The sequence below is a fragment of the Sciurus vulgaris genome (assembly GCF_902686455.1).
Source record: "Sciurus vulgaris genome assembly, chromosome: 8".
NCBI lineage: Eukaryota > Metazoa > Chordata > Mammalia > Rodentia > Sciuridae > Sciurus > Sciurus vulgaris.
Window position 1 is genome coordinate 139754158 of NC_136468.1, and position 16109 is coordinate 139770266.

The 16109-nt window shown below is 37.1% G+C and overlaps 1 protein-coding gene across 7 annotated transcripts in view; it reads left to right on the forward strand.

Annotated features, from left to right (window-relative positions):
* TAOK3 (TAO kinase 3) overlaps positions 1-16109 on the forward strand; it is a 210843-nt gene that overhangs the window by 132836 nt on the left and 61898 nt on the right. For all 7 annotated transcript variants that reach the window (XM_079151550.1, XM_079151548.1, XM_079151553.1 and 4 more), the window contains 6 exons: positions 282-486; positions 5990-6061; positions 6706-6807; positions 10614-10659; positions 11553-11649; positions 14305-14418. In XM_079151550.1, coding sequence (XP_079007676.1) covers positions 367-486; positions 5990-6061; positions 6706-6807; positions 10614-10659; positions 11553-11649; positions 14305-14418 — 551 coding nt within the window. In that variant the 5' untranslated portion in view covers positions 282-366. The remainder of the gene's footprint in view (positions 1-281; positions 487-5989; positions 6062-6705; positions 6808-10613; positions 10660-11552; positions 11650-14304; positions 14419-16109) is intronic.

Below are 16109 nucleotides of genomic sequence, written 5' to 3' on the forward strand. Positions count from 1 at the left end.
ATGGTAAACACCTTTACACATGTTGATGGCCTTGTGTATATCTTTCGCAAAATTGTCCATTCAGATCTTTGCCAATTTTTTCATTTGGGTTACTTGTCTGTTTATTCAGTTGTAAGATCAAGATGGTGTGTGTGTGTATGTGTGTGTATGTTGCTGGGATTGATCCCAGAGCCTCATGCATGCATGTTAGGAAATAAAGTGCTTCTTAATACTGAGTTGTATTTATATTACCACCAAAGAGTGCTAGACATAACTTAACAGCAAACTTTATTTCTCTACAGGTACTGAAGATTTTTCTAAAGCTGTCAATGAGAGATACGGTTGACTGGGACATCAAAACGCAACGCACTCGCAGTACTGGGCATCATGCGTAAAGGAGTGCTGAAGGACCCAGAGATTGCTGATCTGTTCTATAAGGATGATCCTGAAGAACTTTTTATTGGTCTGCATGAAATTGGACATGGAAGTTTTGGAGCAGTTTATTTTGTAAGTGATTTTAAAATATCGTTTAGATCAATCAGACTAAGAAAGTTTGAACTCTACGTGTTCTTCACACATATAACTATTACTTGTAAAATATGCTTGATTTTTGTGTTTGTTCTCAAATTAAATGACGTCTGCTGTCATTTATAGCCATTGTTGGGAAGCTAGTTCCAGACGTGTGGGCCTTCTTCAAGTCAGTGGTAGCACAGGGAGTTTTAAGCTTGAAGTTGAGCCCTGTGTAATTCCTCTGTGTGCCACACTCTTTCCACCTCAGGACCTCTGCACAAGCTGCTCCCCTCATCTAGGGGACTTCACATTTCATCCCCACCCCTGTCCAGCCCCAGTTCATCTCACAGGTTTCAGCTTGAGTGTCACTTCTACAAGACAGCTTTTACTATTCTACCCTCCACCAGTTAACCAGGGCTTTTGCTTATGATCTCCTGTGTTTGTATTTATTGCATTCCTCATAGTTGTAATTTTACAATTGCATATAAGATTTTTATTCATCCATGTCCCTTCTAAATAATACGTATCATGAGAACAGGGGTTATATCTATCTTGTTCATTGTTATATTCCCAGGAACTAATAATTTTTCAGACAGTAGTAGGAATTCAATATACACTAGATGGATGGATGGATGGGTGGATGGATGGATGGATGGATGGGTGGATGGGGTGGATAGATGGATGGATGGATGGATGGATGGATGGGTGGATGGGTGGGTGGGTGGATGGGTGGATGGGATGGAGGATGGATAGATGGATGGATGGATGGATAGGTGGGTGGGTGGGTGAGCAGATGGACAAAGAATCACAAATGGACAAATGATTGAACAGACAGCTATTAAGAGAAATGGTCAAAGGATTTTTGGTGACAATCATGTTAACATGTTGTGTCAGTATTTTAGCTGAAAAGGTAGAAGGGTGGCTTCAGTTACATTCCAAGAAGGTGACTGTGTCCTGATAATAAAAATGAGAAATAACTGATATGTTAGCAAACTTATTCACCTGAAATTCATTAATTCATTATATAAAATGTAGTTCTTTGGTCTAGATAAACTTAGAAGTTTGCTTCATCAGCATAGTGAATATTTCCTTTAAAGTATTAATCTATTAAAGCATTAATAAGTAGTGATTTTTACCCATTTCTTTTCCAACCTAATTGTCAAATACCTTCTTAAAATCAAACAATATTTGGCTTTTCCTCTTAAGCAGTCCCTTACGTTCCTCTGGTTGGTTATGAGAATTGACGAACTGATGCTCAGCTCATCCTCTCGTTCTAGCTGAATCTTCAGGCCGAGTTTTCCCTGAACGCTTCCTCATCCCTTGGTGTCTGCTCTCGGCATCGCCATTGCTTCTCCTCCTGCCCCTCTGTATGCAGCCCCTGTTCAAGTGTTTTCATCATGAACTGACTTTCCATGGCTGAACAGGGCCATACTTTTCTATTTAACGCTCCCTCATTAGTCTTTGATCTTAAAATAACATTGAAGACCCAAAGTCCTGTCTTATTTGCACAGTTATTTTTTTAAAAAGCCATTTTTAATTATAAACATATCATACATAAAGTAGTGTGCATGATACACGCACATATATTTTAATATATAACTTAAGGAATAATGAAAAGGTAAATCTTAGCTGAACAAGGTGGTGTATGCCAGCAATTCCAGCATGTAGCTCCGTCGCAGAGTACTTCTGGGATCAGTCTCAAGTTCTGGGAGTTGGGTGGGAGGGGAGGTAAATCTCTGCGTAAACAGCCCAGGTTTTAAGAAATGGAATACCGCTGTACCCCAGAAGCCCCTTGTGTTCCTCTAAAACACAGCCCTCTCCCTTCCTGAGGAGTATCTACTATCCTGATTTTTATGGTGATTGTATTCTTTTTTTTTTTTTTTTTTTTAATATTTAACCCACTTACTTCTGTACCTGTAAACTGTAAACAGTGTAATTTGGTTTTGCCTAGTTTAGAACATTTTCGAGACATTTTTAAAATTATGTGTTCATTTGTGACCTGTTTGTCTTGTTCAGAGATTATATTCTGAGGTCATTTTTTCCTACTTCCCTTCTGTTACTTGATAATTAATTCATCTTCCCTGAATCTCTCTTGGGCCAGAGTCAGAGAATGGTCCCAATCCCTATTTGACTCTTCTATTTTAAAAAGTAGCCAGATCTTTCTCAAAGTTCTAATGTTTCAGAATGGTAACAACAAAGCAAGCCTGTTTTGAAGTTCACTAACAAGCCATTTATAACAGGGGCAAAATGAGCCTTACCTTACAGAGGCCCTAGTAATGCTTCTTGGACTAAGTCCTATTTATTTAGCCGATGAAGATGAAGACTATTTCATTTCAAGTCTACCGCAATGCCCTGTTAACAATAGGTACTAACTGTGTTGTATGTTGCTAATGATAGACGGAGAACTCAGGAAGATGCCTGAGAGCTTTGACATGGGAACGTGATCAGGCAACCTGTATTGCCTGGATACTAAAGTGTAGGTCCAGGCCCATATTCACCCATGAGGCACTGAAAAACAGATCGAAAGGGAATTAATGGTATATTAGTATAAAACCTACCAAAACTTAGACCTTTTATCTGTAGTGGACACGGAGAGTGTCCCCTAAAAATGGATTTTTCCCACTTGCTGCAGTAGTGTTTATGTGTTACACCTCCCTGCTAATCGATTCTTCCTTTTGTCATTCACACCATTGTACCCAAGACTGGGTAGTGCCTTACATGGGCAACCACAATAGCCCACTTTGGTCTCTCTCCACCTCACCTCAGTGAACTTGAAAAAATGTAAATCTAATCACTTCCCCTGCAGGTCTGCAGGGCTCTCCCCTGTTCTTAGGCTAAGATCAAAATTCCTGCCCTGGCCAGCCTCCGGGGTCCTTCTACTGTTTTCTGCCTTCTCATTGCCGTGGCTCTGATGCAATTCATTGAGACCCTGTCTCTAAATAAAATACAAAAAAGGACTGGGGATGTAGTTCCATGGCTGAGTGTCCCTCAGTTCAATCCCCAGTACCAAAAAAAAAAAAAAATTCTAAAATTTGTTTCTTCAGTTCAGTTACACTAGCAACTCATCCCTCATGGGCTCCTACAGAAGCTGTTCTCTCCAGAATGGTTTCCTATCCATTCACATCTTCTTGGCTCCTAGCCATCCTTTTGCACTAAGCTTAAACACTGTCCCCTCACGGGCAGCTTTCCTGACCTCCCTAAGTCACATCTCTACTTTAGGGTCTCAGAGTAGCACATCACAATTGCAGTTTTACATTTATTTGTTATGATTTTATTTTTCTTATTGCCTTTCCTACCAGAGGAGAGATAGGTACCTCTGGGTGTATTTACTCCCAATTCTGCCCTAGAATTTAGCCCAATAACTGACAAATTGCGAATACCTACTGAGTACTTATTGAATGAATGCCTGATGAAGAACTTGGAGAACTTGGTACTGCTAACTCTGACTTTTCTTGAATCATAGCCACGCTAGTAAGACCAGAGTCTAGCAACCAGTGTTTCTGTACCTAATACTACGATTCTGGTGTTCTTCGTAATTTGCAGCTTTACACAGAATGCTGCCAGGGAGTGAGCTTACAGGGAATCGTAAGCTCACACAGCTCTTGCAGAGCTGGGAGTATGTTATACCTGGAGGGGGGAAGTGGTCACTTGCGAAAATATCTGTGTGTATTTGGATTTATATAATTAATTCACAATTTAGCAGCATTAACAACAAGGTAGAAAGAAACTTCAAAGAAAAAAAAAGGACTGAGTATGTTCATTTTTTTATTCAGTTGAACACACTGTAGAGGTCTTAGGTTTCTAGTGCTCCCTTTGTTAAGACTCAGCGTATCATCTGTAATCCATCTGGAGCAAATACTTAGATCTTTTCTTCTGAGCATCGTTGCCTTTCAGTTGTTGTTGATGCTCAATAAACAGGGCAAAAAGAAAAGTAGCAAAAAGTCATGGCCAGAGAACAGTTATAATGTAAACACACAGAAAAGAAAATGATCATGAGTCTTTCTCTACAGTTGTGAATTCCAGTCTTTAACCTCTGAGCCACTGCTATAACTTTATTGGTCCAGAATAATAAGTCACACTACCAAAAAGACTTATTTACATCAGGAATATGGCACTGAAGTAGAGCCCTGTTTTTTAGAAGAAACCCCAAATTAGATAATAATTTAATGCCTTGTTTTTTTGAAAATTTTAAGGAATTTAGTTTTAAATCTTAAGAAAATTGAGAGGAGACTAGACTCTCAGTTGAGGTTTTTATGACTTCTGTGTGTGCTTTAAATGAACTTCTATCTTGGGTATGATGAAGACAAGTAGAGATAATTATGAGAAGACAACTTTTACAGATAGAAAAACTACACACATACACATACTTAAATGTGTGTATGTAATATATTCTTATTATAAAACATAAATAACCCTGAAAGTGAAAGTCAGTCTTACCTGGTATACTGTTAAATATAGTAGTCACTAGGCATATGTGGTTATTTATTTTTAAGTTAATTAAAATTTAGCCAAGTGTGGTGTTGCACACCTATAATCCCAGTGGCTCTGGAGGCTGAGGCAGGAGGATCAAGAGTTCAAAGCCAGCCTCAGCAAAAGCAAGACTCTAAGCAATTCATTGAGACCCTGTCTCTAAATAAAATACAAAAAAGGACTGGGGATGTAGTTCCATGGCTGAGTGTCCCTGAGTTCAATCCCCAGTACCAAAAAAAAAAAAAAAATTCTAAAATTTGTTTCTTCAGTTCAGTTACACTAGCAACTTTTACATGTGACTTGGATGATGTAGATGTAGATCAGTTCCATCACCACAGAAAGTTCTAGCAGAAAACTCTATTCTTCAAATTATTGTTGATATATTTTGATAAGTATTCTTTTTTTATTTTTAGTTGTTGATGAACCTTTATTTTATTTATTTATATACAGTGCTGAGAATCGATTCTGGTGCCTCACATGTGCTAGACAAGCACTCTACCTCTGAGCCACAACCCCAGCTCTTTTTTTTTTTTTCCAACCCCAGCTCTTGATGTGCATTCTTTTAATTTTTTTCTACACAAAACACCACTGATATTATTAGTATTTTGAAAAAATAGGATCACAATGCACAGTTTATTTAGTGTCATGACAATTTTTATATCTTTCGATCTAAACACATTTCATATGGATCAGCTTATTCTTCAGTGATTACTTCATCACATAACCACATTCTGTTTATTAAACTGGTGTTCCACTGATGGACATCCCACATAGTGAGACCAGTCTAGACATTTTGGAAATCAGCTTTATCGTTTTCTTCTTTGAATGTGTGTGTTTGTGCATGTACGTAAGAGAAGCTGTTCCTTAGAGTCGGGGTGGAAGCATCTATCTGACCTATCAAAAGTTGTAGCATCTTGGAATGGTGATACTTAAGTGTGAGAATACTAAGTGTGGAAGTTTCAAGTCAGAGAGTCAGACCAACTGAAACATAATTCATTCTTCTTATTTTTCTTCTTTCCTCTTAACACAGGCCACAAATGCTCACACCAATGAGGTGGTGGCAGTGAAGAAGATGTCCTACAGTGGGAAACAGACACATGAGGTAAGACAAGGCAGCCGTGCGCCTAGGTGGACACAGGAAGTCCGAAGTCAACAAGATCATAAGTTCTGGTGCTCTACGCACAGTAGGGTTACCATAGTTAACAATATTGTAGTGTGTACTTCAAAATAACTAGAAAAAAGATTCTGGATGTTCTCATCATTAAGAAATGATAAATGTTTGAGATGATGGATATGCTAGAGACCCTGATTGGATAATTACATTTTGTATATATGTATCAAAACATAATACTGTATCCCGAAAATGCATGCGATTATTATATGTCAATTTTTAAAATATGGCTTATCAAAAAAAGTTAATAAAATTCTCTAAACATTTACCTCCATTCTTCTTCCCCCTCCTGCTTATGAAGTATATAATAAAAGTTTCTAATATTCTAGCTCAATCAACTATTTTCCAAAATAGAACACAGGTGTGTAATGGCTTCATTGTAATATACTCAATAATAGATTTGTGTTTATATGTACTCAAACTGGAGAAATAACACAAGCTTAAATAGTTTCTTCACTTAACATTTACCTTATGTCCATTTCAAATAATAAAAATGATATTGTATATATATATGCTTGATAATAAAATACTATTTTAGCTTAAAAACCAAAATGTGTCTTTTCTGACTTCAATAGAAATGGCAAGATATTCTTAAAGAAGTTAAATTTTTACGACAATTGAAGCATCCTAATACCATTGAGTACAAAGGGTGTTATTTGAAAGAGCACACTGCTTGGGTGAGTCAAAAAATCTCTGTTATCTTTCTTTTTTCTGTTAAATATTTTTCTATTTATTTGAACTGTAAAATTTTCATTCCCATTTCTGTCCCATTTTACTGTCATTAACACTTTTGAGTGGGTCTTATGATCTCCATCCTCTTGGAAGTTTCGTTCTATATGCATTCCACAAAGAGAGGGTGAAAAGTTGACATTATCTTATAATGAGTTATTTGTGAAAGCAAAATACGAGGTCTTTTATTCTCATCCTGGAATCTTTTTATTTATTTATTTTTATTTTCTATGTGGTGCCGAGGATCAAACCCAGTGCCTCACACAAGCTCTACCACTAAGCTACCACTGTAACCCCTCACCCTAGATCTTTATCGCTGCCATTTCTTACCCCTCACTCCAACTCACTACAAAACTGAAACTTGCCATTGTAATGACTCTGTAATATTTACTAAACAGAACCTACCAAATGATTAAAGTGAAACAGTCTCTTGTTCCACTCTTAATATGTTTTGATATGATTGTATTTCTGTTTTTAAGGCACATGAGGCACTGTTTAGAACATGAAAATGTTAAACTTGGTACTTTATCAGATTTCACATCCTCACTCAAAACCCAGTTTAACTATCATTTATTGAGCTCTTAGCATGTACTGAGACCTTTCCTATACATGATCTCTAATTAAGGAATGGAATGGCATCTTTGTTCCCAAGCCATTCACTTAAACATTTCTGTTCAAGCAATCTTTAAGATATCTAGAACTATCACTCCCATCTTGAACAGAAGAAATTAACCAAAGGAGCATCTTCTTATCTGGAAATCAATTATTCTCTGGCACCTCAGCAAACTTGAAGTAGTCTAGAAATGAACTTAAATCACATGGAATAAATGTTACAAAATTCAAGTTTGAAATCTTCAGAAAATCCTGTGAGCTCTTGTTCAAAACCTGTTTACTCTTAGTTTATGTAGAGTGCTAATAAGCTTGGTTACCTGGTTTCTGTCTACAACTGATTGGATGGACTAATTAGAAGGTGCTTTTAGGGCCAGGTATGGTGGTACATGCCTATAATCCTGGAGACTTGGGAGGCTGAGGCAGGACTGTAAGTTCAAGGCCAATCTGGGTAACTTAGCAAGACCCTACCTCAAACTAAAAAATAAAAAGGGCTGGGATGTGGTAAGGCACCCAAGGGTTCAATCCCCAATAACCTAATAATAATAATTAATTAATTTTATAAAAATGACCTCTTAGGAACTGAGCTGCTAGAAACATGTATGCAAACAGGCATAAGAATAATTTACCCATAAGGAAGACGTCAGGGAAGCTAGAAAGCAGACCTAATAATATAAGGCAAAGCAGCTAGAGCTGCCTTATGTAAGGAGCATGCATCCATGCTGGCTGCCCCTGTGTTATAGAACAACAGGGAAACAAATATTTGCGGAAAAAATGCTGAGGTTTTTAAAGTAGAATTTAAAAAGTATATATACTAAACCTACTTATTCATTCTATTCAGCTTTACAGTTGTGTAGATTGTACTTGACATACAGTGGTTTGACTTAAGATTTTTTAAGTTTACAATGGTGCAAACCCAGTACACATTCAGTGGAAACCACACTCTGAATTTTGAATTTTTGTCTTTTCCCAGGGCAAGTAGTATGCAATACAGTACTTTCTTATAATGCAGGGCAATGGCAGCAAGCTGCATCTCCCTGTCAGCCTCATGATCACAAGGGTAAACAACCAGTATTCTGTGTAGTATGGTAGTCCCCTGTTATCCATGGGGAATATGTTCCAAAATTCCCAGTAGATGCCTGAAACACAGATAGTATTATGGTGTTTCTTGTACCTCTGCTGACTTGAAGGAGTCTGGAAAGGGATTTTGATCAGGCAGAGCAAATGTTTAATTTATAAATTAGCTCAAATTCATAAATCAGGCACAATAAGAGATTAAAAACAATAACTAATAAAGAAAGCTTTACAAAAGTATATTGCAATAAAATTGCCAGCATCACAACTTTTATACTTTGGGATTCATTATTGAGTAAGATAGAATTACTTGGAAGAATTACTTGAACATAAATACTGTGATATTGTGACAGTTGATCTGATAAGCAAAATGGCTATTAAGTGACTAATGGTTGGATAATATATACAGGATGGATACTCTGACCAAAAGGATGGTTCAACTTCCGGAGAGAACCATACAATGAGAGATTTCACATTGCTACTCAGAGTGATGCACAGTTTTAAACTGATGAATTGTTTAGTTTTAGAATTTTCCATTTAGTATTTCTGGACCCCAGTTGACTGTGAGTAACTGAAACAGCAGAAAGCAAACCTGTGGGTAAATGGAGACTACAGTGTAGCATTATTAAGCTGTAGTGTTCAGTAAGTTAGATGTATTAAATGCATTGTGACTTACAGTATTTTCAACTTACAATGAGTTTATCAGGACATGACCCTCTTGTAAGTCAAGGATCACCAGTATTCCTATTTTGTATATTCAGTTTAAGGAAGTTGTGTATGTGTATCCAGTTACTCAGTTCAAAAAAATTAGAAAATTATGTGACACAATTTTTTTAAATTTCCATCAAAGATGATTAAAGAAAAAATGAGACACACAGGGTAGTGTTCATTATAATCTTTACTTATGTGCAATCTTTAATTTCTCAATAAGAAATAAAACAAATGTTTTTGTATCTATTGTTTATGTCAAGCAGAGAACCATAATCAAGTTTCTAAACTTCTTGTAATATTCTAAATTATTGCAGTAATGCAAGGTGGATAATATATAAATATGTTTTCACATTAATTTGTTGAAAAATGAAAAGAATCAGTAAGTTGATATTAGTTATGTCTAGTTGATTATAGGACATTTATATTTCATAATGAGCATGTGCTGGTTTTTAAAATAACAAAATGTTAATTATTGGGAGTGTGTGTACTTGCATGTATATGAGTGGAGATTGGTCCCTGAGCATTCATAGTTTTGACTTGGCTACAAATCAGCTGTCTGGGACACCTAAAATACCTAAAAGAATAAAAAAAAAGTTTCCTTATTTTTGATTTAAGAAACTGTCCCAAGAGTGTCAAGAAATATCCCTGGTATTTTAATAGAAATGTCTCCAGACCCAAATTAAAACATCCTATCTCTCTCAGGGATTCAAGGTAATGACAGTAGGCCACATCCCCCAGAACCCCCAGGTGCTGGGGAGCAGACCCATACCCTCACACATGCCAGGCAAGCACTACATCCCTGAGCTCCACCCAAGATGTATTTCTCATGTAGAACTTTTTAAAATGTGAAGAGAAGGTGTCACTACTTACTGGATTTGGGGAGTTGGTTGGTTGGTTTTGGTGCTGGGCATTGAACGCAGGTCCTTATGTAGGTATTTCAGCTATTATTTCCCAGTATAGGTTTTACTGGCTCATGTAATTTTTAATACTTTCTAAGTGACAAATTTTAATTTGTAATACAACCTAGCCACTTTAAATTCTCTTAAAAATAAGTTGGTGTGGAAATTGGCAAATAAATAAATTGCCAAACTCAGCTTGACCATTGACAGTGAATATTTCTATATCCAGCCCCTTACAGTCTTAGGCCAATGAAGTAAGTAGTAACAAAAACAGATGTTGAAAACAATAAAAATCAATTAATGTCAGACAACCAGAGTGATACAGGTTCAGGTGAGTCAGATATTTATTCTCCTAGTACTATTCTGAGTTTCTCAGTTGGTTGGTTGGGTGGTTGGTTAATAAGCAGTTATTTCTTAACCCTTATTGTCTTTTTTTTTTTTTTTTTTTTAATCTGTTACAGTTGGTGATGGAATATTGCTTAGGCTCAGCATCTGATTTGTTAGAAGGTGAGAATAAAAGCACTAGACCCTCCTCTGTTTCACCTTAAACAGAATGTTATATCCTCCTACATTTAAGTGCAGTTAGTGATTAGATAGTGACTTAACCCTAAGGGTCGTGTGGATAAGCTATGCAAACTTCATCTCTACAGCATCACTCAAAGTGTCTGAGTAACAGTGGCAGCTTTCCTGCTGTTTAGCTTATGGCCCATCTAGGGAAGGTACTACTTAAATGTTTGGTTAACGTGATACAGTGTGTGTAGCTAAAAACACTAAATTCCTGTGTATGTATTAAAGAGAGGTAGGTGTTACCAAATTATATTTAACCCTTTCCAGCCTTGCATGTGACCCAGTTCTCCTCTGGAAATGCTATTATAACTGGAGGCTATGTTAAAAATTTACATTTAAAAAATGTCTTTTATCATTCTTTATCTCTGGATAGAAATTGCTTATTAACTGCTTTCACAAATAATGCAAATCTGTAGTTTGAGGGGGTAATTATAGATGGCTTTGTGGCAGGGGGAATAATATGACCTGGACCATTCCAGGCACTTAAAATGTCAGAAGGTACTGATAAATATGAGCCTGGGTAGTTGGAATCAATGTGATGTTGATTTGCAACTGACAAGTAAATTAACAACGCATCACTTAATGAATATCAGGCTTTGTTTATTTTATTTTGTCTTGAAGAGTTGGGTTGTTTTAATGCACTTGGTTTTCCTGTTATCTGATCATTTATTGCTTTTCTAGAGAAAATATACACATTGTCTGTATTTAGGTAAATGTGTTCCCAAATTGTCATTTGGGAAAGTAGCTAATTCAGTCTGGTATAGCTGTATAAGATAATGAAAAGAGCAATGAGACTGGTCATTACTTCTGACCTTTTTTTCCTCCTTCCTCAGTTCATAAGAAACCACTTCAGGAAGTGGAGATCGCTGCCGTTACTCATGGTGCCTTGCAGGGACTAGCCTACCTACATTCTCATGCATTGATTCATAGGTAAGATTAGAGATCACTTCCATTTTCACTGCAGCTACAGGACTCTGTCTGTTCCAGAAACCTTGAAAATTAGTGCATGCTCCAATTTTTAGGGTGCCTAAGGATTTATGGGAAGCAAAAAAATGGAAGGAATAAGGTTGCCAGAATTTAGCTCGCATCTCCTAGTCTCTCCCATATATCCACACCTTTGTCTTCTCTGCTCTGTGGGTAGCTATCTTCCAGGCTGAGTGTGAGTGTTACAGGGAAATTTGATGAAGGGTCCAGTGACCTTTGAATGTTATGTCAAGAAGAAAAGAAAATTAACCTTTCTGGTATATGTTTATTTCTTGGCTGAGTTCCTTCTGCCTTTCCTATTGTAAATGACAGGTTACTTAGAATAAATAGATGATGTTTCATCCCCTTAAAATATTTTTCATTTCTATAGTCCACGTAGATATGAACTTAGAAAGATATAATCTTCATTTCAATGGAGGCAGAGATGGGGATTCAGAAAGATTTCAATAACTTGCTCATAACTTCATAGCATTTAGGTAATAGAATAAGGACTGAAACTCAGATTTCCTAACTCCTAATGCAATCATCCTGGGCTTCTATTGTCTATTTTATTTCCTTTCCTTTCCTTTTCTTTCTTCCTTCCTTCCTTCCTTTCTCTTTCTCTTTCTTTCCTTCCTTCCTTCTTTTCTTCTTTTCTTTCTTTTCTCTTTTTCCCCTGTGATGGGGATTGATTAGGAGCCTCATGCATACTAAGCAAGTGTTCTACCACTGACCTACACCCCAGCCCCTATCATATATTCCATAACCCTACTCTTCTCTCTCTACAAACCACTCCTAAAGAAAGATGTTGTTACCAAACTTTGCTTCCCTCGGTAAAGAGCTCCTGGCAGTTACTGTACTGAATAGTGGAAGTAGTGGAACATTCACTAGATATAAAGGATCTGACTTGGCTCACAAACAAAAGGAAACACTTGGCATTTACTAGGAAGAAGTGAAACTATTAGGTCATAGTTCCCCCTTTTGCTTCTGTTTCAGTCCCCCTAAGGGAACCATCACCAGTTACTAGCACTGCGAAAGCAGAACTTAAGACTGGTGCAGCAAATCCGCCTGGAATGTGGCCTATTTATAAAGATGAAGTGTTGTGGGCTGGAGGTGTGGCTCAGTGGCAGAGTACTTCCCTAGCATGAGTGAGGCCTGGGTTCCACCCCAGCACCACTGAATAAATAAGTAAATAGACAAAGAATGTACCTAATCATGTCCGATAACTATTGATTAAACACATTAACCATGATATCTATGGAGTTTACAACTTTTCTTTCAAATGTGTTTATTTGGTACCAAGATGTCATTACTGAATGTTCACTCATGACAATTTTGCTGCTGTTATTGAGACCTAAAGTTCAGTTTGGGAGTGTCATTATCACCTTGGATCTGCACCTTGATTTACTGTTTATTCTGTATAATACATTATCTTCTTTACTGTGTAAAAGAAGTTGAAAACACACAAAAAATTAAAGAATGTGCTTTAAATTTTAAAATGAAGACCATATCTCAGATTTTTATTTTTATTTGAGGCAGTTCAGACTTTTAATTGAAAATAAGAGAGAAAAGGTATTTTTCTGTTATAAAGAGAAATAAATGATGCTTTTTTTTTTAGTTCTCTCTGCCAATGCCTAGAGTCATCATGAGGAAGGTAACTGAATTTACACGGGAAGTTTTTATAAAAGTTGTTTTGGAAGCATTCGAACCTGACCATTTTCAACATGACATAAGTTTTCCTCATTTTCTGTTTTATCTTTCCATGACCCATCAACTTACAACTCTTGGTTCCTAGTATTCATTGCACCTCATGTCTTTAAAAAAAAAAAAAAAAAAGGAGGAGGAGGAGTACATCCACATCTTCTCATTCTAAATTATCATACTGAAGAATGATTTTTTAAAATCATATTTTAGAAACTTTTTGCTGCATAAAACATCTAATATTTTTAGTAGTGACCACTTGAGATTCATTGTAGTAATACAAGAGAAATGCAATTTCCTAACCCCTAATCCTTGTTTGTTTTGATCTTTCAGGGTCTTCTTTTTACTGTATGGTGTTATTTTTTAAATAACACCCTCTATATAACATGTACCCTCAAATGCCTTAGAGTTGCAGTTACAATTAAAGGCAGAGAGAAAGGGTCACAGGCAAGAAAGAAAAGGTATGTGTGCAGCTGAGGACTATTGGTTAGGTAGTCAATAGAGTTGTTGCAGGTTTATTTAGGTTCCAAAAATGTCATGGAATTTGGGAGAGGAAAAAAAAGACAGTTACAAATATCACCGATCTTCCCAGCACAAGGAATACTGTTGGTGACGGGATTTAGCATTCAAGAATGTGCTTTTATCAGTGTAGCAGCTGGTGAGGTTTCCTTGTCTGCCACCTTTGCCTTTTCCTCACTGTGCTCCCTCCCTCTGAAGAAAACCTCACCTTTAAGTAATGACTACCTATCCACGAGGATACCCAGGAATCTGGGCCCCTTATATTATGCAGTCATTGCTAAATCCCCTTCTGGCTAAGTTATTTTTTTTAATAAACTTTTTGTCTTATTAATTGCATGCTCTGACCTATTCCATAATCAAAATTGAAAAGTAATTTTCTAACCCTATTATTTTTTCCTGTAGAGATATTAAAGCAGGAAATATTCTCCTAACAGAACCAGGTCAGGTGAAACTGGCTGATTTTGGATCTGCCTCAATGGCTTCTCCTGCCAACTCCTTTGTAGGCACTCCTTACTGGTATGTAAGTTAGCACTATGACATCATTTTCCCTGGCATTGGTTTTGGGGTTGTTTGTTTCTTCATTTGTTTGTTTTTAATTTTGAAACAGGGTCTCATTAAGTTGCCAATGCTGATCTCAAACTTGTAATTCTCCTGCCTCAGCCTCCCAAATAGCGGGGATGACAGGTGCCACCAGACCCAGTAATGGTTTTGTTTCATTTTGTTTTGTCTTACCCATGTGCCCCAAAGGCAGATTTCATTTGAAAGGGTTAGAAAACTTAGTTACAAAAAAAAGAAACACTCTCAGTATAAAAATCACTATAAATTGTTCCAGTGAGGTTGATGTCACCATGTGTAAACTGAGCAGGACTATCAATGCATCCACCGAGCTCAGGTTTTTTATTTCATTTGAGGTTTTTTTTACTTTAACCTTTCTCTTGGACCAGTCTCCAGCTAAGGAAAAGAAGACTTCTTTAGTCTTCTCTGGCTAACCACCAAGCACAAGTGTTACCTTCCAGTGAAAGAAATCCCAGTTCTGGTCTTTGTTGCTTCACTGGCATGGCATTCCCTCTCCAAGTTTTTGCCCTATTCCATTCCAGATTCCTTTCTTTTATTTCATAGACACATTAGAATTTCATTATATCTTGGAAAATGACATATCCCTGCAAAATTACTTACTGTTTTAGTCAACTTTTTCGCTGCTGTGACTAAAAGACCCGACCAGCATGATTATAGAGGAGAGGTCTATTTGGGGGCTCATGGTTTCCAAGGTCTAAATCCATGGACAGCCAGCTCCATTCCTCGAGGCTCAAGGTGAGGCAGGACATCATGGCGGAAGAGTCTGGCACAGAGAAGCAGCTCACATGGTGATCAGAAAACAGAGAAAGACTCCACTGCCAGATACAAATATATACCCACAGCCACGCCCCAATTCCCACCTCCTCCAGCCACAAGCTACCACTTCAGTCACCACTCAGTTAATCCCATCAGGGATTAATTCACTGATTGGATTAAGACTCTTATAACCCAGTCATTTCTCCCCTGAACCTTCTCTCATTGTCTCACACGTGAGCTTTTGGGGGACACCTTATATCCAAACCATAACACTTAAAAAATTCAGTTGCCATTTAAATTTTTCCCCTCATAGTCAGATAGCATTTACTAAGCAACTGTTTATACCTAGTAATAGAACACAGTTCTGCTCAGAGCGTACCCAACCTGATACAGCCCCTGCCCCTAATGAAAATGTGCTAAGGACAAGCATGTGATGTGACATCCATTACCATGACCTATTTGTTTTATAAGTTGTAGTATCTTTGGAATAGCAATGACTTTGCTTGATACTATCCCATAAAATGTCTTTCATATTGTTTAATTTATTTGTTTGCCGAGCACAGTGGCACAGACCTTTAATCCCACTAGCTGGGAGCTGAGGCAGAAGGATCTTAAGTTCAAGGGCAACCTGGGCAATTTAGTGAGACCCTGTCTCAAAATAAAAAATCTGAAAGGCTAAAGATGTAGCTCAGTGATAGAGTGCCCTGGGTTCAATTCCTAGAACCAAAAAATACAATAAATGATTTTTTGTATTTCATGTATATTAATCCTTTGAATCTCTATAACTTCTAGAATTCTTTCCATTTTATAGATGAATAAACCAATGTACAGATAGGTTAAATAACTTACCCATGATCAAACTAATAGTAAAGTAT